Raw genomic sequence first — 25,871 nt, 5'->3', positions numbered from 1 at the left:
TTCCATTTACAGTGCAATCCTTCTGGCCTTCCTCGCTGCAAAGTCATCAATCACATCAAATTGTCCAACTCCTGAGCCAGCTCCTTCCCATCCAAATCAGATTGTCCTCCATGGTTTAAGGTGTGTACAAGTGCCTCTGCTTGCTTCATCAGCTCTTGGTGTGGCAGGTCTTGGAAGTTGTACAAAATTGCATACCTTTCACCTTGGCATGTTTCTCGTCTTCTTCTTTTCTTCTCTTTTAAAATGGATGGCCGGATGGCTTTTGCCTCTTCATAGTTCTCTAACGTTAGTCTTTCTTTCCTCAACGCTCAATTCTATAAACACTTGACCGATACCCATCAATGCACAGCGCTCTAGCATGTTCTGACTGTGAACACCTAAAGCTGAGGCTCAGACCGACCGACCGTTTTAGATTTTTGGCTCATTTTCCCTTATGTTAGAATTTTTTGTATGTAAAAATAATGGTTGCAGATGTAGAGGGGGGCGCCAAAACTGCACAGAGAAAAAAAACAAATATATATATATATATATATATATATATTTTTTTTTTTTGGCTCTAGGCGACCGCCTATATCGCCTGTAGGAAGGTCCGCCCCTGTGTGTGTGTGTGTGTGTGTGTGTGTGTGTGTGTGTGTGTGTGTGTGTGTGTGTGTGTGTGTGTGTGTGTGTGTGTGTGTGTGTGTGTGTGTGTGTGTGTGTGTGTGTGTGTGTGTGTGTGTGTGTGTGTGTGAGATATATAGAGAGAGAGGGGGGGCTTTGGTAGACTATTGCATTGGTCCATTCATCGAAGATGAACGCAATGCGACATCCTTTACTAGGCTCACCCACCAACAGTGCAGGTGCTGAACTGCTGATCCGAATGTATAGGTAAAAACCATATTATGCGTTTAACTTTTCATCAATAAAAAATGGCCAAAAAATGTCCGCTTGCGTGCTTACGCGCGCTCGCATTCACTGGGGGCCTACAAATACGTTCTTTCATGGGGCCCAGAATCTGGAGCTACACCCCTGGTTACAACTACTGTTAGTATACTGTGATATTTGTAGGCTACTTATAACTCCATGCCGTGTGTCCCTTACAAAGAAGTACCATGGTTGTTTGATGGTATTTTTTTCTCTCTTGTGGTACCCCCTATTATAAATACCATTATTTATTACCATGGTAAAAGTCATTATTTTATCACCATGGTACCAATTGTGTACTTAAATAAACAATACCATGGTAGCCTACAGCCTTATCTAATTTAAACCATGATACTGATACTATAATGGTAATTTTTTTTAAATATGGATATGCAATACTTTTTTTAATTTTTTATTATTATTATTATTTCATATATACCATGATACGTTTTCGTATAAAACAACGAACATTTATTTCTCAGAATTTTTATTCACAATGTGAATATAAAAACAGAGTGGCCTTTCCCCTCCCATTGTCGCATGGCTATAATAAAGCAGTCCTGTGTGATGTCTTCTCTCATCATCATCAAGGATGACAAGTTACATTCCTGACCTTCCACCAGAGAAGAGAGATAATTAACGACGCATCCCGTTGAACCCACTGAACCTCAAACAGACCGACCCGCGCTGTTCTTGTTCACTGCACTTTAGGCTACACCACTAGGGGCGGAGTTTGACCTCTCAAGTCTCTCAAAACATCTCTTCTAATCCGCGACGGACATTCTGGCACACAGTGCTATCAGTGGGCGGCCCAGTTACAAAAAGATGGATTTTTAATCGAATTCACACCATGGCAGCTGGATCTGTCTAGTATCATCAAAGGGGACCCGCAGGATATTGAAGGACCGGGATCGCTCACCATCATCGGGTTATTGAATAGGCAACGCGCGCCCCTCGCTGTGACAGACTGACAGATGCAGGCTATAATATCCCAGGCGCGCATTCAAGTCTGGCCGTATTCTGCAGTGATTATTTTAGTCCATTTATTTGAAAGATGTCAAGATAGTAGTTTGTTTGAATCCGATGTTTGACAACTGGACTGGTCGCCCGACTCGTCCGTTAATAATCTAGCAGGCACAATATCCACCCTCTTCTTATTAAGGTGAGTGTGCATGGCAGGCACCCTATTTCTTATTTTGGAACAACATGGATTTTTTGTGGGTCTGTCCATGATCGCAAGTTGCGGCATATTTCGGCTAGTGTTGCTTTTATTTTTACCCGCATGCGCCAGGTGCTGCTATACTGTGCGCCGCTACACACTACTGTATTATTATGTCAAAACTCGCAGCATGTCCCCATGTCGATGTTTAGACTAAATTTTTGTGAACCCCGAATAATATTATGCTGATGAGCACAAAGTAAATACACGTAGGCATCCACCCTCCTCCTCATGGTAAACACCAAGACTGAAGATGGGCGATTATATAAGAATGTAGGTACAGTACAGTAGGCCCGCCGTGACATCACATGGTGGGCTTTCACAGACTCATTGTTTGGTTTATTTCAAATATAAACGCTAGACTCTCTCTGAGCGTTGAGACCGAACCCAGTATAGAACCGTGTTCTTCACACCATACGTTTATATTGATATGATTTATGATGAATTGAAAATGGGGGACCCTGATGTAAACAAGACGAAAGTCTTTCTCTGGTCTGCTGCATCCCCTTAACAATTGTATGTATTGAGCTGTACTGTACTGTATTGATTGATTGATTGAAAACTGTATTAACAGATTGCAGAATGGGTACAGTACAGTACAGCTCAATACATACAATTGTTAAGGGGATGCATGCAGACCAGAGAAAGACTTTCGTCTTGTTTACATCAGGGTCCCCCATTTTCAATTCATCATAACATATATGACACACACGACATACAGATAGACAGTACTGCTACATCTATACATTTATGACATACCAGATTTGCAAATACAGTACTGTTTGTGATACAAAAAGAGTCCAGAAAAGAGAGTATATACATTTGACGTAGAAACTGTACATTGGAGGAGGGTTGGGGGGGGGGGGGGGGGGGGGGGGGGGGGGGCTGTACATTGGAGGTGGTTGGTGGGGTGGGGTGGGGTGGGGCAGGGGGGTAGGAGGGGTGGGTGGGGGACACACACTGTACAACTGTACAAGCAAAACTGTACATTGGAATATTGACAAAACCATACTTGGTAATTTACTGTACATTGGAGGGGGTTGTGTTAGGACATTTGGGGGCCAGTTTCGAATTGCAGTCTCCCGTAGGTGTTCTTTGAGAGTGGTTTTGAAAGTGGTAGTGATTCACATTCCTTTACAGCTTTGGATAGGGCGTTCCACATTGATGTGGCATAATTGCGAAACGTGTTTAGTCCCTTGTTTGTACCCATTCTGCAATCTGTTAATAAAGTTTTCAATCAATCAATCAATCAGACGGGAGTGTACAGGACATTGTTATCACGGTGTCAGCTCATTGATTAGTCCTAAACTGCAATCCATAAGAAGGCTATAATGAAAACAATGTCAATGCAGGTTACAAATGAAAAGTTTCTCAGTGATCTCTGCTGCCTTAGTTCTAGTGGCATCCTGTTTGTGTACTTTGTTGTAGGTTTAAATATTTTGCAACATTCCCATGTCATTATTATAACTCAAAATACAGGTCTGCTTTACTCCATTGTTTCAATGTTATTGTTTCAAATAACACCAACGGCCACAATGGAAATAAGCCAATGACTTTATTGTGTCACCTTTTACAATATTTTTTTTTTTACAGCTACAGGTGTGTGTTATTTATGGTATATCTTCAATTGTCAAATAAACTAACCTGAACCAAATGGCGTCTACAATTTGATTATGGGGGAAAAAAAACTCTGTGACTACCTTTCTGTAGGATCTAGCCTAATGCTACTGTACCATAGATATATAATAGAACTCTTTGTACTGTACTGGTGTAATGTGTTTGCAATACTTGGCCATGGCACTTCATTTACAAACCACACCTTTTCTTATTATAGTCTGTTTTGATACATATGAATGAACTGTATAGTGAAGTCTTATCAACTTTTCAGGAGTTTTAAGTGTTCATTATTCACGTATTCATTGTTCTTATCCTTCTTCCGGTAACTATAAGTCTACATCATTTTTTCACTTTTATAGATTGTGTCCCGGACCCTTCGTCGTTCAATGCCACAGCAGCGTGAGGCTGAAGGTCCCTTATGGCTGATCCTCATGATACCTTCCACTGCCACGTCAGGGGGTTGGTGGGGATGAAATGGATGGAGCCCACATGGCCATACGACCACAGTATCACCTCCCTCCTGTCAGCATGTCCAGCTGCAACAAGTCTCCTCCTCTCTCTGGAGAAGGTGGGTGACATGATGCAACGCGTCTAATCGGTCATTTGGATTAGTGATGTAATCATAACACATGTGTCCAAGCTGAGTTGCATTTTAGGCCATCTAAATGCTGTTTATTATGCCCTTGTATAGCAGCGTGCAGTGTTCCCAGTACTGGTAACCGACCGTTGTGCAGAGACTCTTGGTTGAAGGGAGTGGGACCCCTGTGAAATATGCATGATTCGCTGGAAAGTTTAGGGTGTTGCCGTTTAGAAGGAGATATGTTTTTTATGACTTTATTGTAGCTGCTGCTACAGGTTTATGTAGTTACTAGAGTGTTGTGTTGTATATGTGTGTGTTTACAACCTGACTGCAAGACCAATTTTCACAAGTGGGACAAAAAAAAGATTTTAATTGAATTCAATTGAATTGAAAAGCAATAATACCATAATGGAAATGCCATCTAATTGTTCCACCAATTCTGCTGGGATTATCTGATGAAAGTAGGAGGGGCGGGGGTTATATACATTTTTGAAATTGCACACCAACACTGTAAAATACAAAACCTCAGTCGTGGAACATTAGCTGAACAACAAAAATTATATTATTACCAGTATTTATTTATTTATTTGTTTTTAGTTTTAATTGTTATTGTCAGGTTAAATAGTGTTGTGACTATCATACCCCCCTAACCATAACCCCCCCCCCCCCCCCCACACACACACACACAAATAACTTTAATACCATACTGTCTTTATACCTGTATCACTGTACATATTAATACTACAACTCTATACATACATCCGATTAGCACTATACTCAGTAGTACTAATTTATATATTGTATAACTTTAATCACCTGTATGTTACTATTGCACTTTACTGTTACATTTGCACTCTGGTTGGATGCCAAACTTCTTTTTCGTTGTACTGTACTTGTGCTGTATGATGACAATACATTTGAATCTAATCTAATCTAAGTTGATATATTTCATTAGGTGTGGCCTCTAATTCAATGGCATGGGTGAAGATGTTCAGAAGACCTGGAGGGGGCTTGAAGAAGTCGTACCAGCCGGGCAGCATGCTGTCTCTGGCTCTCACCAAGGGTCTTCTGAACGAGCCGGGCCAGAACAGCTGCTTCCTCAACAGCGCCGTTCAGGTGAGTCTTCCCAGCGAGGGACTATCCACAGATCCCAGCTATCATATCCCAGCTTCTCCTAATTAGTGTATGAGCTTATCCCGGCTTTTGCTAACAGGATAATTCAGCTCACTTGTTCCATCTAGTTCCATCGCATCAAGTGAGTGAGTGGTGAGTTCTAGTTCCATCGCATCAAGTGAGTGAGTGGTGAGTTCTAGTTCCATCACATCAAGTGAGTGAGTGGTGAGTTCTAGTTCCATCGCATCAAGTGAGTGAGTGGTGAGTTCTAGTTCCATCGCATCAAGTGAGTGAGTGGTGAGTTCTAGTTCCATCACATCAAGTGAGTGAGTGAGTGGTGAGTTGTAGTCCAGATGATTAAAAAAAAAAAAAAAGTGCAGTCAGGCCACTGAACTTAGAAGCAGGTCAGGCCAGTGTTTCTAGTTGCAGCAGCGCAATAGTTAGATAACCTAGGTGGGGAACAACCAGGAGATCACTGCAACTCACACAAGTTGGAGAACTATCTCTCTCTCTCTCTTGCTCTCACACACACACAAGGGGAGCCGCATGTGATTGATGGAGGCGGGACCCTTACAAAAAACAAAAAATCCATAAAAATCAGTGTTGTTGCTAATCATTGACACATGCTAGCCTGTAATAACACCCCCCCCCCCCCCGATAACGATTAAAACCCGACTATACTCGTGATTGGCGCTCAAGCGTCGGCGAGTTAACCCGACTAAATTCGGGTCTGGCGTCCAATGTGTTAAATGACAACTATGGCCAATGAGCTGCATTATGGTCATGTCATAATTTGGTAGGGAATACACAATATGTACTATGCATTTATAGTATTTAGTGGGGGTGACAGTAATCTCTCTTCTGCTGTGATGTCTGTGTTGTGTTTATCTCTTACTCATCGTACTGACTGATACCCTCTCTCTCCCCGGTGATGCATTCGACTCAGAAGAATTAACGACACACTGGAAACATGATACCTTTTCTTGATGTTGCTGTTTATTCCATAAACATAGCCTCTGTACCAGATGGAAAACAGTTCTGAAAGGTCTTTGACTGCTATTGAATTCCTTAATTCTACCGTCTCTCCTGCTATCAGTCCAATGGTGGTTGAGGCCTAGTGGTTAGCCAAAAGTCTTCCCTGTTAGCCGAAGCTAGCTACCTCCTGGCCTAGGAGGGTGGAGGAGCCTTGCCTCCCCCACCCCCACCACTCCAGCTCACTGGTGTCTCTCTGTCAACGTGTTTGCACATCAGCTTCGTTTCCTAGTCTGAGTCAAACCGGAAGAGCTCCCATCTTTAAGGTATAGTCCCTAGCGACGGCTGATAGCCCATAGCAACCACGTCTCTACGTCTCCTGTCACCTCTGACCCACTCTTTCTCTATCTCTCCCCATTGCAATGGCCTAGCTGACTGTTGATATTAACACCTCGGCCAATGACCTTGGCTCTATCTCTGCTCACCCTGCCTGCTGCTCTCCCACCATCTAACTTGGAAACACACACTCTGGCTGCCTCCACTTTTAAGATCTATAGATCCGTCAGAGTAGATGCTGTCATCTACAGATATTTACATTATGTACACATTGAAAAACAAGTCGGATCTCACAGTCTGCTAATCAGAAGGTTCCCGGTTCGATTCCGGCTCCTCCCGGGCAGTGTGTCGAAGTGTCCTTAACACATCCTGTGCCAAGAATGAGTTAACTCGTTATAGCCCGCCAATCGAATAACACCAATAACGAGTATACTCGTTATTGTGATCGTTATTTATTTTATTCGCTATTGCCATTCATAATTCATCCAGCAAGGCTCTGGGAAACTCTGGCACTCTGTCTGATATTGCAACGGCCCGATACCGCCGCCTGGTGGATTTCGGGCGATGTTGCACTCACTCTCTACAGGAAGGTTAGGTCTGTGCATCAGTGAATGTCTTCCGGGCGGACGTTTCTTGTAACGTGAATCCAGATACACACTTGAGTGCATTTAATCGACTTCGAGACGCAAGAATCAATATGCTTTTTGAGTTTATGGCGTCGGCCAAACGGAAAAAGGATCTAGCAGATGGCAATCAAATAATTGGAATATTCTTCCTCCAGTATCATCGGCCAGAGGTAAGAGGAATCTAACGTTAATTCCAGCTTGATTGTCCGTTTCTTTCATTGCAAACGATCTGATCAGCGTATGGGGTTGTACTAAAGAAAGCCGTTATTGACAATCAATTAATCAGAAACGACCCCCCCCCCCATTTCCTTCATGCATGATGGAGCATAATATATACCGATCATATGCATTTGAAATTTTAATTGTAGCATGCATAGGGACGAAATGCCAATCGATTAAGTATAATATGCATCAGGGCCTATAACTTGCGTTCTAGGAATTACCGCAGACCACTCTAAAAACATACTTATATTCACAACGGTGTAAAACGACAATGTATGAATGGAAAAATATAACGTTCCCACATCCTGAACGATAGATACCCGATGTCGAATGGGCCATAGTAATGCAGATATAGCTATACTATTTAAATAGTTATAGCCCTGCAAACAAGGTGAGCGACTCCATAGGCTTACAGTGGTGGCGTCAGAGCTATAAGATGCTCATATTGCGTGGCAGAGATTGTGTTAAGCAAGACACTCAACCCCTAACTGCTACCGATGAGCAGGTTGGCACCTTGCACGGTTGCCTCCGCTGTCGGTGTGTGAGTGAATGGGTGAATGTGAGGTATAAGTTGTAAAGCGCTTTGGATAAAAGCACTATATAAATGCAGTCCATTTACCATTTACGATTATCTTAGTTTGTGATAAACGCGTTCAACTGAATTATCAGCTCCTATATTATATTACAATGATTTTCCACCTAGTAGTATGGATATCAATTTCATTGCATTGTAGCATCCTGATCAAAATGTTTTTTGTCGAATCTCCACAGGTGCTTTGGCAGTTGGATATCTTCAGGAGAAGTCTGAGACAGTTGTCAGGTCACTTCTGTCTTGGCGATGCGTGCATTTTCTGTGCTTTAAAGGTTAGTGTATACATTTACACTTTCATATGATGACACTGATACAAGAATTTGTGTAGTAATGTTTGAAAATAAATGCATGACGACACTGAAACATGAGTCTGGGAAGGTGGGGAATCCAGTGGCATAGAAGTCGACCCCTCCCCTCTGAGACACCAGACCGGCAAATCTGGGTACTTTGACTGTTCCTATTGACCACCATTGTATTTGGCCTCGATATAAAAACTGTCGACAGAACGCTTACGTTGTTTGAAAAGTGTGTTTTGTTAAGTCAAGCGATTACTTTCCAACACTGGCCACCGTTGAGCGTTCACACCATTGTGTGCTGAAAAAAATTAGGTTTGATCAGTTTTCAGTAGGGATGTCTGATATTATCGGCCGATATCGGCAGTAAAATGTGATATCGGAAAATATCGGTATCGGTTTAAAAAAAATAAAAAACAATAACAATATTTGTTATATATATATCCAGTGAAATTATTAGTTACCTGAAATTATTCCGTTTTTTGGGGTGGGAAACCCTGCATATATCGGTATCGGTTGATATCGGTATCGGAAATTAAGAGTTGGACAATATCGGAATATCGGTATCGGTAAAAAAGCCAATACGAGCATCCCTAGTTTTCAGGCCTATTTCCAGCAACCTGCAGGATTTCAGATATTACACTTATGAATCTCCAAGTGACGTCGGTAAAACTAATAGGTAATGACAATTCCTGGGCAAAAATGGTCTTCAGCGTGATTTATATACGTGTGTTTTGTCCTAAAGTTGTAGTTGTAGAGTTATTTCCCCCCAAAAGAGGCGTGGCGCGACCAAAATAGAGGCATCATGATCAAAATTCAGTGCGGATGACGGTCTGATGTATACAGCACCATGCTATTTCAAATAGCCCCCTAGTAATATAAAGAAACCTGAAGTGTGTGGTGTGTGTGTGTGTGTGTGTGTGTGTGTGTGTGTGTGTGTGTGTGCGTTCGCGCGCTTGTTTGTTTGTCTGTGCGTTTGTGCACTCTCTGGCACCAGTTTACCATATGGAAATGCCAGAGTGAACCTTGTATTGTAGTTGACATACATACGGATTAAAAACTAAATGATCTCTCATGGTAATCTCTTAGTTACATCAATACTGTGTGCTGTCAGAACAGTCTTATGTTTGCAGGTTAAGTATTTAATGGTCGCTATCGGCCATTTCGGCCACTGTCGTCTTGTTATCAACCAGGAAATGCTCACATGAAACTCCTATCATAAGCGATCTATGCACTATAACAATTATAGTTACAACTAGATTGCGTTAGCTAAGCAGTGTTGTGTTTATACTGTAGGTGAAGTATTTACATTGTTTGCTATTTGGCGAACAGCTGGTCTGGGTAGAAAGCACATCACCTTTCTCACTACACCGTTCTACATGCCCACTGTACATTTCCCGGGAAGGAGAGATGTTCAGCTGCAGAAGTAGAATTTGGATGTGGTGTATGATCAGGTGCGCCGTTACGGTTTATGAGTGAGTGGTGAGTTCTAGTTCCATCGCATCAAGTGAGTGAGTGGTGAGTTCTAGTTCCATCGCATCAAGTGAGTGAGTGGTGAGTTCTAGTTCCATCGCATCAAGTGAGTGAGTGGTGAGTTCTAGTTCCATCGCATCAAGTGAGTGAGTGGTGAGTTCTAGTTCCATCGCATCAAGTGAGTGAGTGGTGAGTTCTAGTTCCATCGCATCAAGTGAGTGAGTGGTGAGTTCTAGTTCCATCGCATCAAGTGAGTGAGTGGTGAGTTCTAGTTCCATCACATCATCATTACAGACATGTTGGTAGGCAAACAACAGGTGATTGTAAGTGAAAGGTGATTATAATTAAATGACAACTATGGCCAATGAGCTGCATTATGGTCATGTCATATTGGTAGGGAATACACAATACGTACTACGTGAATACGTGAATTTATTTATAGTATGTAGTGGCGGTGACAGTGGCTCAGGAGGTAGAACGGTTGTCTGGTAATCGGAAGGCTCGGATTACGGCTCCATCTCCTCCCGGAGGCATGTCAAAGTGTCCTTGAGCAAGACACTTAACCCCTAATTGCTCCCCATGAGCAGGTCGGCACCTTGCATGGTTGCCTCTGTGAATATGTGAGTGAATGGGTGAATGTGAGGCATAAGTTGTAAAGCACTTTGGATAAAAGCTGCTATATAAATCAGTGCAGTCCATTTACCATGTACCATTAACACAGAATCATACCGAACTGGAGATGAATTGAATCGCATCAAAGTAGTGCTATATCGAACCTCATCGATGAAAACCTGATGAAGATCAATTCAAAATGTTTTTGCACATCCAAATGAATAACTTTTTTTGGAAGTAACATTGTTGCAGACATCAGTTTTACCACCAATTCAGGTGTGAAACCAATCTGAGCGAAGAACAAAAAGAATGGGTCTCATTCCCGAAAATTTTTCAAAGAGTTATTCTGGAAGACTTATCTTGGAACCACTGAGACATAATCAATGACAAGTTCACTCTGAGTCCTAAACGTGCTGGTAATATGTCTTAAGGTGACATGCGTTTTAAATGTCATTTTTCAGTCTCTAGCATTGTATTATAGTAATATGAGTTAGTATCAATGGGTCTCATTCTCGAACGAAGTTACGACAAAATATTTCGTCTTAGCCAGATGTCGGCCTATTTAAGACATATTAGGGCTGGGAGTGGGAGTCCTCACATTTTCCTGAGATCTTATTTGAGAGCAGATCTAAGAGTGCTGAGGAGCACACTTAAATATGCTCTCAGCCCACGATCAAATCTCATGATTGATTGACTAATTTAAAATGTTATTATAACTTGACAGACTGTGTTCTCATAGTGATTCCTTCATGTCAATGCTACAGGCCTCCTTGTTATTAATTACTTAATCATAATTAAAATAAATATGACAATATTTGTACGATAAGAAATTACGAATTTGATGTCAGAAAAATAAATAATATGGATTCATCTGATCACAGGGCAGCTAGATTAACCATATCTGAACCAGCTATTTTGGACAAATAATTACTCAGATATTCAAACACAATGTGGAATTTGTATTTCTTATTTGTTACACATCTGTTTTAATGATTAATTATATACATTTGAAAGAATGCAGGTCAACATGCAATGTATCCCATTGATTGGTATACAATGGGACAGACCTTTGTTTGATTGATTGATTGATTGATTGATTGATTGATTGAAAACTTCATTAACAGATTGAAGAATGGGTAGAGTACAGTACAGCTCAATTACATAAGGGGATGCAGACCAGAGAAAGAATTTCGTCTTGTTTACATCAGGGTCCCCCATTTTCAATTCATCATAACATATATGACACACATGACACAGATAGACAGTACTGCTACATCTATACATTTATGACATACCAGATTTGCAAATACAGTACTGTTTGTGATACAAAAAGAGTCCAGAAAAGAGAGTACATTTGACGTAGAAACTGTTGGAGGAGGTTGGGTAGGGGTGGGTGGGGGATAGACTTACACTGTACAAGCAAAACTGTACATTGGAATATTGACAAAACCATACTTGGTCATTTACTGTACATTGGAGGGGGTTGATATAGCTATAAACCTGCATTCCTTCGAATATATCATTAATCAATTAAACTTATATTGAAATACACTATATAGCCTATACACCAACACTGAAATGACAGTGGATAAATAAATAAGAACTAAAGCTAATCAAGTTTCAAGTTTCAAGTTTCTTTAATAGTTGTCATACAGAAGTACAGAATACTTTCATACAAAATGCTTCTTACTGTTACGCTCCAGAGACTGTGCTAGACAAGATAGTATCAAATAACATAGTATAGCATGTAAATTAGAAGTAGAAAATGAGGTCACAGTGTTCAGTATAGACATATGTACAATGTTCGATGCAGAATACCATATAATATACAATACTATGCAGTGTACTAATGTACAATACTATATAGTGCAAAGCAGAAATGGGATGAGGTACAATTTAGGTACAATTTACAGTGGAAATAGACTGCATTAATATTCCATAACAAGTCTTGTGTGCGCCTACGAATGAACAGTAGCCTATGGCTTAATTATGAAACAATAAGCCATACTGCGTTCATTCATTACGCCCGCCGTAGGCTATATATATTATATGTCATTCATTCATTCATATACAGTACTGCGCGCGCGTGTGTCTGTGTGTCTGTGTGTGCGCGCGCGCTGCGGTAGGTGTGTACCGCGAGCTGTATATGATGCCAATACATTAATCTAATCTAGTTTTGATGGGCGCAAGCGTGATTACGAAACCTAGCCGCATTTCTCGGAGACGCTCTCTGATTGGCACTGACTGACGCTAGGTTTCGTAATCACGCGGCTCGCAAAGCAGTTCCGCCATTCCATTTCACACAGCTGCGTCACCAGTTGCCTTATAAGGAGCTATGGAGGCGTTGTTTTGTATGCAAATGAGCTGAACGGGAACGCGCTTTGGAGATTTTACGACAGAATGCCATTCTCCAAGCAGATATCAGATCATATAATTTCTGCGACCGTTTCAGCCACTTAAGACATATCTCCAGCACGTTCAGGACTCAGAGTGTACTTGTCATAGATTATGTCTCAGTGGTTCCAAGATAAGTCTTCCAGAATATATCTTTGAAAAATGTTCGGGAATGAGACCCAATGTGTTTTAGTGTCTAAATACCATATTGGCGGATTGCTCTGATTCAGCTCAGATAATTTCCTTCTCCAGTAAATTAGGCCATCCTGATTTGAAGACCTGAATGACGTTACTCAGGCTCTGGGTAGCAGACAGTGATGTGATTGGCTCTGTGGTTGTAGCTAATGCCCGCCCACAATCTACATAGACTGACTGTACACAGCGAGTGGAAACCACTTCCTCATACTCTGCGTGCACTCTGGAGGGAGAGAGAGAGAGAGGGATAGAGAGCATTCAGGAGCACTTGGGGGGGGGGGGGGGGGGGGGACCTGCCGCGCCACACACACCTCAGAACGGGAGAGTGATAGAAAGAAAAAAAGGAAGAGGGTGGAAGGAAGGGAGGCCCCCCCCCCCCCCCCCCCCCCCCCCCCCACAAGCTGCCGCGCAGCACACCCGAGAGGCAGAGAAAAAAAGAACGGCCTGTCTTTTTTCTCTCTCTCCCTCTCTCTCTCTCTCTCTCTCTCTCTCTCTCTCTCTCTCTCTCTCTCTCTCTCTCTCTCTTCTCTCTCTCTCTCTCTCTCTCTCCCACCCCCTCCATCTCTCTCTCTCTCTCTCTCTCTCTCTCTCTCTCTCTCTCTCTCTCTCTCTCTCTCTCTCTCTCTCTCTCTCTCTCTCTCTCTCTGTCTACCAGTCGCAGACTGTGTGGACTGACTGTCACTCAAAGTGCTTATGGGCGGAGCCAGGCCACAACAGCCTGAAATCTTGAAGCTGAAAAATTATGGTTTTGAGTACGTGATTAGAAATATAAAACAATGCATTTTTTTGAAAAAAAACTTACAGATGTCTTCAATACACTCACAGGAATTGTGTAAAGTTGCCCAAATAGTGCTAGGAATAGCAACGCATGTCCCCTTTAAGTGGCTGAAACGGCCGCAGCTGTGACAAGATTTGGTACCTGCTTGGCGAATGCCATTCTGTCTTAACTCGAAACGCGCGTTCCCGTCTAGGTCATTTGCATACAAAACAACGCCTCCAGAGCTCCTTATAAGGCAACTAGTGACGCAGCTGTGTGAAAATGGAATGGCGGAAGTGCTTTGCGAGTCTTGCGAGCCATCAAAACTAGATTAGATTAATGTATTGGCATCATATACAGCTTGTGGTACACCTGCCGCAGTGCGCGCGCACACACACACGCGCGCAGTACTGTATATGAATGAATGAAATATAATATATATAGCCTACGGCGGGCGTAATGAATGAACGCAGTATGGCTTATTATTCCATAATTAAGCCTATACTGTTCATTCGTAGGTGCACACAAGACTTGTTATGGAATATTAATGCAGTCTATTTCCACCGATTAGCTTTAGTTCTTATTTATTTATCCACTGTCATTTCAGTGTTGGTGTATAGGCTATATAGTGTATTTCAATATAAGTTTAATTGATTAATGATATATTCGAAGGAATGCAGGTTCATAGCTATATCAACCCCCTCCAATGTACAGTAAATGACCAAGTATGGTTTTGTCAATATTCCAATGTACAGTTTTGCTTGTACCGTGTAAGTATATCCCCCACCCACCCCTCCTACCCAACCTCCTCCAACAGTTTCTACGTCAAATGTACTCTCTTTTCTGGACTCTTTTTGTATCACAAACAGTACTGTATTTGCAAATCTGGTATGTCATGAATGTATAGATGTAGCAGTACTGTCTATCTGTGTCGTGTGTGTCATATATGTTATGATGAATTGAAAATGGGGGACCCTGATGTAAACAAGACGAACGTCTTTCTCTGGTCTGCATCCCCTTATGTAATTGAGCTGTAGTGTACTGTACCCATTCTGCAATCTGTTAATAAAGTGTTCAATCAATCAATCAATCAATCAATCAATCAATCAATCAATCAATCAATCAATCAAACAAAGGTCTGTCCCATTGTATACCAATCAATGGGATACATTGCATGTTGACCTGCATTCTTTCAAATGAATATAATTAATCATTAAAACAGATGTGTAACAAATAAGAAATACAAATTCCACAGAAGGCATTGAATAATTATTATTTTCAATCATTTCACAATAATTGCATAATTGTGTTTGAATATCTGAGTAATTAAAGTAATTATACATTTGTCCAAAATAGCTGGTTCAGATATGGTTAAGCAGCTGATGTGATCAGATGAATCCATATTATTTATTTTTCCGACATCAAAGGCGTAATTTCTTATCGTACAAATATTGTCATATTTATTTTAATTATGATTAAGTAATTAATTCCAAGGAGGCCTGTAGCGTTGACATGAAGTAATCACTATGAGAACACAGTCTGTCAAGTTAATACAATTTTAAATTAGTCAATCAATCATGAGATTTGATCGTGGCTGAGAGCAGATTTAAGAGTGTTCCTCAGCACTCTTAAATCTGCTCTCAGCCGCGATCAAATCTGATCTCAGGAAATTTGGGGACTCCCGCTCCCAGCCCTAATATGTCTTAAATGGGCCGAAATCTGGCTAAGACGAAATCTTTTGTCGTAAATTTGTTCGGGAATGAGACCCAATATGCCTAAAGTAGACACTTTTTACTACAAATTACTGATGGTGTTCTCTCTTAACAACGAAGGACTTACGACAAAAAAGGGCTTTCTCTTATGGCCATTTGAGACCTTTTCGGGACGATTTTGGGATTCACCAACCGTCCCAATAAAACATATATAATTAATATTATATTATAATATATTGTCTATATTCATGTCTTGCCCGAAAAGGTCTCAAATGGCCCTAAGAGAAAGCCCTTTTTGTCGTAAGTCCGTTGGAGAATGAGACCCAATAATTTACCTGTCTCAAAACCCTGCCCCTTTTCTTGATCCTCCAATCACAACTGTCGCTTACCTCGGACAAACCAAGTTTGTCCGAGGTAAGCGACAGTTGTGATTGGAGGATCAAGAAAAGGGGCAGGGTTTTGAGACAGGTCCATTGTGCTTTGTTTCCTCTCAGAGTATATTCAGCCAGTTCCAACAGAGTCGGGAGCGCGCCCTGCCCTCTGACAGCCTGCGCAACGCCCTGGCAGAGACCTTTAAGGACGAGCAGCGCTTCCAGCTCGGCCACATGGACGACGCAGCCGAATGCTTTGTACGTCTGACTCAATCAGAATCAGAATCAGAAAGGTCTTTATTGCCAAGTAGTTCACACATACGAGGCATTTGATTTGGTCGTTTGGTACGACAGTTCAAGTTCAAGTTCAAGTTTGTTTGTTATTTGTCACAACAAAATACAGAATACTTTATGATGAAATGCTTGTTTCTGTATGAGCCCCTGAGAGTGTGCTATATACAGTAAAAAAAAAAAAGTAAGTAAAAAAAGTCATTAAGAAGTAAGTAAAAAGTAAGTAAAGGAATGTTCAGTCAATATACAGAGTAAAATGAGTAACAGTGAGGTACAATGCAGAAATTAGATGAGGTACACAACTGTGCAAATGAGGTATGAATGTAGTGCACATCTCTTTAATAATAGATACATATAAAGTGTGTTAACGTGTCTAAAGTGAGTGGTAAGGTGAGGTGGTTAATTCTGAGTAACAGACAGACAATTACGGTAGAATAAAGTAAAAGGTAGAATCAAATCAAATGAAATATAAACTAAATTAAAATAGAAGCACAATAGAAGAGATTCGAATTATAAAATAAAATAGGCCAGGGCTATACAATTGTGCACGATGTGGGTCAAGTATATAGACACTAATTAGAATGAAAATAACAATGACTACTGTCTTAATGCGTTTCTGTTTTTGGAGTGTATATTTAGATGGAAGACCCCTGTATAGTAGGGAGGGATGAACAATATGGAGAAGGAAAAAAATCGTATTACGATTGTTTTAGCAGATTGTGATATTACTGGCAATATAAATTGTTAAGGTCTAGTCTGAAGACACAAATGTGAGTGCTGAGTGTCTTAGCTGCTATGAGTTAAGTCAGTTTCATAGTGGATGCAGAGAGGACAGGGAATAGAAGTTACTGGGAGTACATGTGAAATGTTGATAATTTACCTCTCATTTCTTTTAACACTAAGTATTCATTCAATCTTTAATCTTGAAGGATCATTGAGAGCAAGCTCTCATTTACAATGATGTTGAGAAATACAAAACATAATAAATACACAAAAAGAAAACAATATAGAAACACAAAGTCAATCAATTAAACATTAAATTAAATTCAATACATTTTAATGCAATTCAATCTAAATTAATCAATTTAATTTAATGTTTAATCAATGTTTTATGTTTCTGGGGCACAGAAGCTAAAAGCAGATTTTCCTAATTCAGTGCAAACTCTAGGAACCTTAAGTGTAAGTAAACTGTGCAAACACACTATACAATACTATACAAAATACTACCATAGCATTAACGTATGTGTATACTGTAGTTATTGTGATAACGGGTATGAAATGTGTTGGTAACATTCAATGTGTGGTACTATTTACTTGTATATTAGGAGAACATCTTGGAGCGGATTCATTTGCACATAGTTTCGGACATGGCTACTGACTCCTGCTCGTCCAAATCCTGCATCACCCATCAGAAGTTTGCAATGACGCTGTATGAGCAGGTAAAATGTGATTTAAAAAATAATCGTTTGATTGCAATATAGCTATGATAAAAACCATTACCTACATTTACATTTACATTTAGTCATTTAGCTGACTCTTTTATCAAAAGGGACTTACAAGTTTTGTACGACAAGTCACCAGGAAGGGTACAACTCTATCAGCTGAGTAACAATGTTCATCAAAGTGTTCAAACTTGAGTGCTACAGTGTATAGCGCTGACTCAGTCACTGGTCATTGTTGTTGCGTATCACTGTAAAAAATAAATGTTTTTTCACAGGAAATTCACTGTATTACTCTACAGATTACTTTTGTTTTTCTACTTTAAGTGTAAATGCCATAAAAATACAGTAAATTACCTTTTATCAAAATATTAAGCAATACATTAAGGTTGTAATCTGTAAATGTATTTGATTATACTGTAATTTGACAGTAAGTATTTGGCAATCATTGATGCCAGACATTTACCATTTTGTTGCAGCTTTTTTTCTTACAGTATATGCTGAATTAGAAAATGGGAATGTTAAGTAAGGCATTCGGTTGCATGTTTGTTTATTTGTTTATTTAAACGGATCCCCATTAGCTGACGCCTTAGCGGCAGCTAGTCTTCCTGGGGTCCAACAACATACACATACATATACAAGATAACATACACCGATAGAACATAAGAAAGCATATATCACAAAGAAAATTAATCATAGAATAGAGAAAAAACATGTATCATAGAATAAAAAGAAATGTAAAACAGGAGATGATAAACAAGAGATAAAGAACAAGAGATAAAAACAAAGAGATAAAATCAAGTTAGAACCAAATAAAAACATTTTATCATGGTGTGCATGTATTCAAGCTGAATAGAAAATGGGGGACCCCGATGCAAACAAGACGAAAGTCCCCCTCCGGTCCGCATCCCCCCAACAACTGCACGCACCGAGCCGCACTGTATTGTACCCACTCTGCAATCCGCCAATGACATTTTCAATCAATCAATCAATCAATCAATCAATCAATCAATCAATCAATCAATCAATCAATCAATCAATCAGACTAGATTGTATTGTGTGTGTGTGAGTGTAAATAGTGTTTGAGATTTCTTTTAAAACTAGCCTTTTCTTTGATGTTTCAAACATCGCTGGGAAGACAGTTCCAGGATACCATCTCCCCACAAAACACCGCCCCTCCACAAAACCAGACTTAGGTAGAGGTAATTTTATGAAAAGGGCGGTACTCTACAGGGCGATAGCATCCCGGAACCGCTCCCTTCCTGCTGACCTGTCATACAGAACTTGCAAGTCACTCCGGATACAAGCGTCATCTCAATGACTAAATGTAAATGTAAAATATAAAATGATGTGGTCTAAAATAGCCGTGAATCCATTTCACCATACAAAAAAACACAAAGTAAACAGAAGAAGTTTTGGATAACATGGCTGCAGCTACACTCATGCATGACATAATATTGATTTCCTTCCGGATTATGGCTCCTTTAAGTTTCTTTTTGAAACTGTCCTTGTTTTCCGTCCGTATAATATGTAATGGGATCCTATTCCAATATGTTATGGCTCTATACATTGCCGTTTTCTTTGCTTGTAAAGTTGACAAGCCACCTGGCATCTTTAGATTTGAGGAAAAAGTTAAAATGATAGAAAACCATCTTAATAAGGTTGCAACCATAATTTGAATGCCCGGTTGTTACAGTTGTAATTAGCATTGTAATTCAAATATTATTGATTGTAAATTGCTATTGTTATAATCTGTACAACATTTCGTACTGTTCTTGTATAATGACAATACATTCAAATCTAATCTAATCTACTATTGTGTTCATCCTCCGTTTTGCAGTTTGTGTGTCGTAGCTGTGGTGCGTCGTCGGACCCCCACCCATTCACAGAACTAGTGCACTACGTCTCCACCACTGCTTTATGGTGAGTGCCAACTCATTAAAGCCCCAAACCAGAATCTGTTTTGACCATATGGGTTAATAAGCATTTAGGAATTTCCTTAACCCACTGCAAATAGACATAATATACAGTAGGTCTGTTTTACAGACATTACAGATGGAAACAAATGTTTTACAATACAGCCTCCCTCTCTCTCTCCATCGCAGTCAACAGGTTGACCGCATGCTGGGGAAGAACGAAAGGCTGAGGTCGGACATGTTCGGAGAATTGTTGCAGGCGGCAAACACCATCGGTGACCTCCGGAGCTGTCCGGTACGTGGCATATTTGTCGCGTTCACTCCACGCCAAGTTGTCATCAAAAGAGAATACAGATTTATTTTCATAGCTTCATGAAGCTGCAGCTCTCTCCCTTTCCATGTGTTTTTTGCGGCATAGGCTTTCAAACAGCTGTCATATTTGAAGTGTCGATGAATGACACACTGATTAGCATACAGCTGATACGTGCACATGTGCAGAATAGAATGCTGGTTCCCTTCATGCTCTCTGCTGTGCTGGAAGCGGCCCGGAAGGAGAGGCTGCCAGACTAGTGTCAGGTTATAAATAGCAGTAAAGGCTTATCCACTGTTTCTCTCTCTCTCATCTGTATTGGCTACTGCTGTCTACCACTTCAATGTGCGTCAGACTAGTGTAGCTAAGTGCTTTGTTCCCTTAAAGGGATAGTTGTGATTTTTGGACCCCCCCCCCCCCCCCCCCCCCCCCCCACACACCCTATTTCTCACTTACCGAACGATGATGTTGGCTCCAGCTGATTAGCCACAAACCAATGCAAAGTCAATGGGGACAAGCTCCCGCCTGTACAAGCTGACCGAAGACGACCGAAATCTACGCCACAGTTCACACAAAGTGGATTTCAGTGAGATTTCAGTCAGCCTGTACAGACAGGAGCTCGACCCCATTGATTTTGCATTGATTTGTAGCTAACTAGATGTATCCCTTTAACCCCTTCATTCTCCTGGCAATCACGAGGTATCGACTAAAACAGCTTACTGTCACTGTGATGTTCTCACCACCAGACCTCAAGCAGTGTATTGCATTTCATTCGAAATTGTGGGGGAAGCCGGAACCCAACAGAGTTTGATTATTGTAGCATGTATTTTGCGTGGTTGTGTTGTTATCAGATCACTCTGAAATCTAATAATGAAATAATACAGCCATGAGGATTATGAATCGGTAGTTATTACACCCACGTGCAAGGGGATGTTGTAATAGCTTGTGTGTGTGTGCGCACGTGTATGTCTGTGTCAGTACCCACGATAACGCGCACATTTCTTAGGTGATTTGACTCGAACTCTGTGGATTGGTTGACTGCCGGCCAAGGACCTGCACTATTGATTATTTTTTTTAATTAGTTGAAGATCAACGGTGCAGATCGAGGTTGCGTTTCAGCCGTCGGTGTAGCAGCCTATATAGTAAGGCTATAGTGACGGTAAGTGGGAACGCTGGCTATAGCTCTGCTCCAGCCACACGATATTATACTGTAATGAGTCTACTGGTGTTCGGCTAAATATTGATGCCTGGAGGGCAGGTTTACAGGTCAAAGTGTTCTGTTGCGTGGGGTGTAGCATCTCTCCCGAGTGCCGTTCTATTTTGGTTTGCGTTCGTTACATTGTTCAAAGTCAAGCTATGCATCCGTGCCCCATAGGTTTGTTAGGAACCACCATCCCCTGGATTACACTCTGCAGTCTGCATAGAGGGCTGTGCCATGTAACCAACAGAAGTGTGTACTGTATTGTACTGTGCGAGGTACATACTGTAAGTGTACAATACATTAGGAACGACTGCCTAATATTGAGTTGTACTCAATATTGTCTCAAGGCAGGATAATCTACTCTTTAACCTCGTCTACTACGCCTTCCTTAATTCCGTTAAAGAGGTGGGGGTGGAGGTGGGGTTCCTAATGTTTTGTACTCTCAGTGTATTTCCATGCCCTGTAAAAAAGAAAAACAACAACTGTAGACTAACTTGAATTATTTACATGTTTTTCTCTGCATGCCTTTCAGAGTAACTGTGGTCAGAGCATTAAGATCCGGCGCGTCCTCATGAACTGCCCAGAGATCGTTACTATTGGCTTTGTGTGGGACGCCGAGCAGTCTGACCTTACGGATGATGTCATCAGATCGCTTGGTCCACGTCTTAACCTCTCGGGGGTAAGAGAGCCGTCTAAAGCTCCCCCCCCCACCCCCATTCACGCCAGAACAAATGTCTGGGAAGACGCAGGAGCTACGCGTCCACTTTCTGATGCCCTGTTGAAAACAAACCACTGTAGACAACTTAGAGTGAACTGACAGGGAAATTAACAATATATATTCATATCACCCAAAGATAGGAAACTCTCAAAATAAAACCAGATAGCCGAGAATAGAATGCAATAGAATTTTGTTCCATAATGGTATATCTTGCTGAAGTGGAAGTAAAACTCACAGTGGAATATTATGAGTTAAGTTATCTGCTATTTTAAGGCATTTACAAACTAGTAGTAGCCTTAACATTGCTGAGGAGGTCAGAGATGTCCTCAAACATGTCTGTATTTTAGAAATATTGAAGAAGTAACCAATTTCCATAAAGAAACTAAAAACGAGTCTCATATCTCAGCATTAGCAAACGCCAAAGAGGAAAAAGGTATCAATCTAACTCTTCTTTAAATATTGTCTTTCAGCTTTTTAACCGCGTAACTGACGAGAACGCCAAAAGGAGCGAGCTACACCTGGTGGGGATGATCTGTTTCTCCAGTAAACACTACTCTGCGTTTGCCTATCACACCAAATCCTCCAAATGGGTCTTCTTCGACGATGCTACGGTGAAGGAGGTCAGTAGCTATCTTCATGTGCTCCTCTACCTCTTTTAATTATTATAATTTTTTTATGTTTATTTTGTTTGTTATTTTAGGTTTGTAAGAGATTTTGTTTATGCATGATATTGTGAGAAAGGGGCAGGACTAGATAAGCATTTGCTTCCTTCTGCTCCTTCTCGAACTAATTTGTTCATTTAACACATCAAGTGGCGTTCAGCAGGGGGCGCTGTGGGCTGTGAGTGCCAGCGCTCTGTTTAATGGGGATAAATGCCGGTTTTTGCAGTGCTAAACCTATATTAAATATTATAGCTATGGATCTAATAACAACGTCGATTGTCAGTGAGTTTCTTCCGGTCATTTCCGGTTTTTCATCCATACATTTCCGTTTTATACCGTGGTGAATATGAGTATAGTTTTAGAGTGATCCTGTGTAATCCCAGGAAACTCCAGCAAACAGCGGTTTACTGCATTTCATTATAAATCGTGCCATTTCTCACTTGATTATTGAATCGATCTGAAATCAACGCTAGATTATCGGTATTATGTTTCATCATGCATGCACGAAAGGGTGGGGGGGAGATTATTTTTCTATGCTTCGAGCACCACCAACGGCGTAAATACACAGTACATTACAGACACACGCTGTGATCACGGGGGAAAAAATATTGGATCAACGGAAAATTGATAACATAGTCCTTACCTTGTCTCTGGTGTACTGCAAAAAGAATAATCCAATTATCTGATCGCCATTCCAAATACTCATCGCGATCGTTTGTCCAACGTTATCTAGCATTGCAGATGAACGGGCGGGCGGGGACCCTCGTCGAGGCAACTGTGGTGACCGCTTGTCTTGCCGGAGTGTTCAGACCCCACCCCCACGCCGCAGCTCGGCCAAGAAAACAAACCACATCGTTTCAAATGGAGTACAATAGCGGCCGCAAGGCGTTAGGCGGCGGTATCGGACGGTTATGGCCTCAGACAGAGTGCCACATATTGCCACAGCACAGCAGGATGAATTATGAATGGAAATAGCGAATAAAAGGAAAAACGACACAGAAACGTAGATCTACGTTTCCGGCACTCAACCGCTGGGCCACAGAAACGTAGATCTACGTTTTTGGCAATCAAAGGGTTAATGAAGAATGTAAGATTTAATAAAAAAAAATGTCTTTAGTTTATAATTTTTATTGTGTTTTTATATGGTTGATTATTCGAGATAAAATAAACTCAACTCAACTCAACACATCCACCGTACTGTTGATCACACCGTGGATTACACTTTGGACCAAACGAAACGACTGCATTTCTGTAGTGTCTTTCTAGCACTAGGACACAAAGCACTTTACAATGGAACAACTTCATAAATCTTTCAGAGTGGTGGGCAACCACAGGGGGAATCAAACCCCTAACTCTGCTCGTGTCCCGCTCAGGGGCGCCACGGCGCTCACTATACCCACTCAGCGAGCACTTTGCCCCGTTTTCACAGATCGGGACAAAATGGAAAGACGTCGCCTCCAAGTGTCTCCGGGGGCATTTCCAGCCGCTGCTTTTGTTTTACACCAATCCTGAGGGGAGTCCGGTCTCTAGTGAAGACGCCCCGAGACAAACCACCATGTGTTCCCGTTACAAGGCCCAGGTCAACGGGGAGGTGACGGGTAAGACGCCTCTTTTACAGGAAGGCAACATCGCCAAACCATTTACATTTAATCTTTCACCAGTTTTTGATATCACGCCAAAAGACACCACACCAAGGAAATTATAAAAGAAGGGTCATCGCATCAGAAAAGATAAGAGAGGATATACCTTTATTGATCCCCTTGGGGAAATTCAGGCATCATAGCAGCATGGGGGAGGGGGAGGGGGAGGGGGGTTACAGGTATGTACATGGTAATAGTAGAAGACATAAATACAGGTAATAAAATTATAGTACAGTAGGAAAGTGAAAAAAGATAGGCAGTGTAAACAATATAGTTAACTCTGAACATACGCATATGAGCAAGTAGGCAGTGTGATCAAAGGTGCAGATGAGGGTCTGTATGCCCTATCAGTTATATTATACATTACAATAAATATGGCCAATAACACTTAGAATCTGAATATATACTATGAGTAAGTAAAGTATACAGTATACACAGGTGCAGTATACATAAGGTATAGTGATGCACCGATGTGAAAATTGTGGCCGATACCGATAACCGATATTAATATTGCTGTTCTGGCTGATACCGATATTTACCGATGTTGATATCTCTGTATAGAAAACACTTTTTTATGATAATCAAATAAAGAGCTATTTTCCAAAAAGCTTAATTTTTTTTTAACTTTTGTAACAAATTTTCAGAAATGACTGATATTTTGAAACTATTTAAGGCCAAAACATGTAAAAAAATTAAAAATAAAATATTAATATCGGCCATATCGGCCGATATTATATCGGCGGCCGACATATCGTGCATCACTAATAAGGTACCATAACTGGCAGGGTAGGCTATACGTCATACGTTGTAGTCCGTGCAGTTTAGGTGGGAGTCAGACACACTCAGTGATCAGACATTCTTAGTAGTTCTCGAGAATACGAGCGTTCTATGCTCTGCTTGGTGCCAGACTTTGGTGCCTGTTCTATTGAAGCCTGTATTAAAATTCAAAATATACAAGCTGTCTGAGAAAATATACATCAACCAAATTATATCAAACGTCAGCTGGTTAACAATGCAACACATTGTCGATGATTCTGACAGCCGAGGTAAGAACCTGTTTAAATGAGACGGTGATCCCGTTCTACTCCATGTCGGCCAAACTGAACGCTTCTACAATTGGCACCAATGTGCGTTCGCACGCTAGTTCCCTTGCGCAACACCAGGATTGCTATGAGAATCTCCTAGAGGTCAGAGGTGGAGCGCACTCAATCTCCTAGGGGTCAGAGGTGGAGCGTACTCAATCTCCTAAATCTAGAGGGGAGAGAAGAAGAGAAGTTGGGGGGGGGGGGGGGGGGGGGGGGGGGCAAGGTTGACGTCTGCCTCGGAAGGCACCCTTTTCCGGAGGGAAGGGAAAAAACGGAATCCTGTTGGCCAATTTAAGATATTCTGTAAAACATTTTGATAAAAAAATTTATTAAAAAAGTATGCACAATGGCCAAACCAGTAGGCAAGGGTTCTGGGAGGAGAGGAGATGGGAAATGTCCCTTGCCGGGATGGTAGGGAGGGTTTGACTGTGCCTATTTGGCTGTCCAAGGGGACCAAGTGTGCCGAGCCAGAAAGGAACGGATTCTATCTCTCTGGGCTCCAGGTAGTGGTCGAGGGGTGGTGGGTGATCGATCACGTGCAGATCAGAAGAGTGAGATGGATCAGAAGAGTGACACAGATCAGAAGAGTGAGACCTATCAGAAGAGTGAAACAGATCAGAAG

The 25,871-nt window shown here is 41.2% G+C and overlaps 1 protein-coding gene across 1 annotated transcript in view; it reads left to right on the top strand.

Annotated features, from left to right (window-relative positions):
* Positions 1-4,208: 4,208 nt before the first annotated feature.
* Positions 4,209-25,871, top strand: part of usp53b (ubiquitin specific peptidase 53b) — a gene marked incomplete at its 5' end in the record, with an annotated part of 59,216 nt that continues 37,553 nt past the window's right edge. The window contains 11 exon segments of the mRNA XM_084318217.1: positions 4,209-4,226; positions 4,229-4,307; positions 5,275-5,435; positions 8,360-8,452; positions 16,111-16,245; positions 17,604-17,717; positions 19,558-19,640; positions 19,823-19,928; positions 21,677-21,823; positions 22,333-22,482; positions 23,954-24,122. Coding sequence (XP_084174343.1) covers positions 4,209-4,226; positions 4,229-4,307; positions 5,275-5,435; positions 8,360-8,452; positions 16,111-16,245; positions 17,604-17,717; positions 19,558-19,640; positions 19,823-19,928; positions 21,677-21,823; positions 22,333-22,482; positions 23,954-24,122 — 1,255 coding nt within the window.

This window comes from Notolepis coatsorum (assembly GCF_963971535.1).
Source record: "Notolepis coatsorum genome assembly, chromosome: 7".
In the NCBI taxonomy this organism is placed as follows: domain Eukaryota; kingdom Metazoa; phylum Chordata; class Actinopteri; order Aulopiformes; family Paralepididae; genus Notolepis; species Notolepis coatsorum.
Note: the sequence above shows the minus strand (reverse complement) of the source record. Positions and strands in the feature narration are given on the sequence as shown.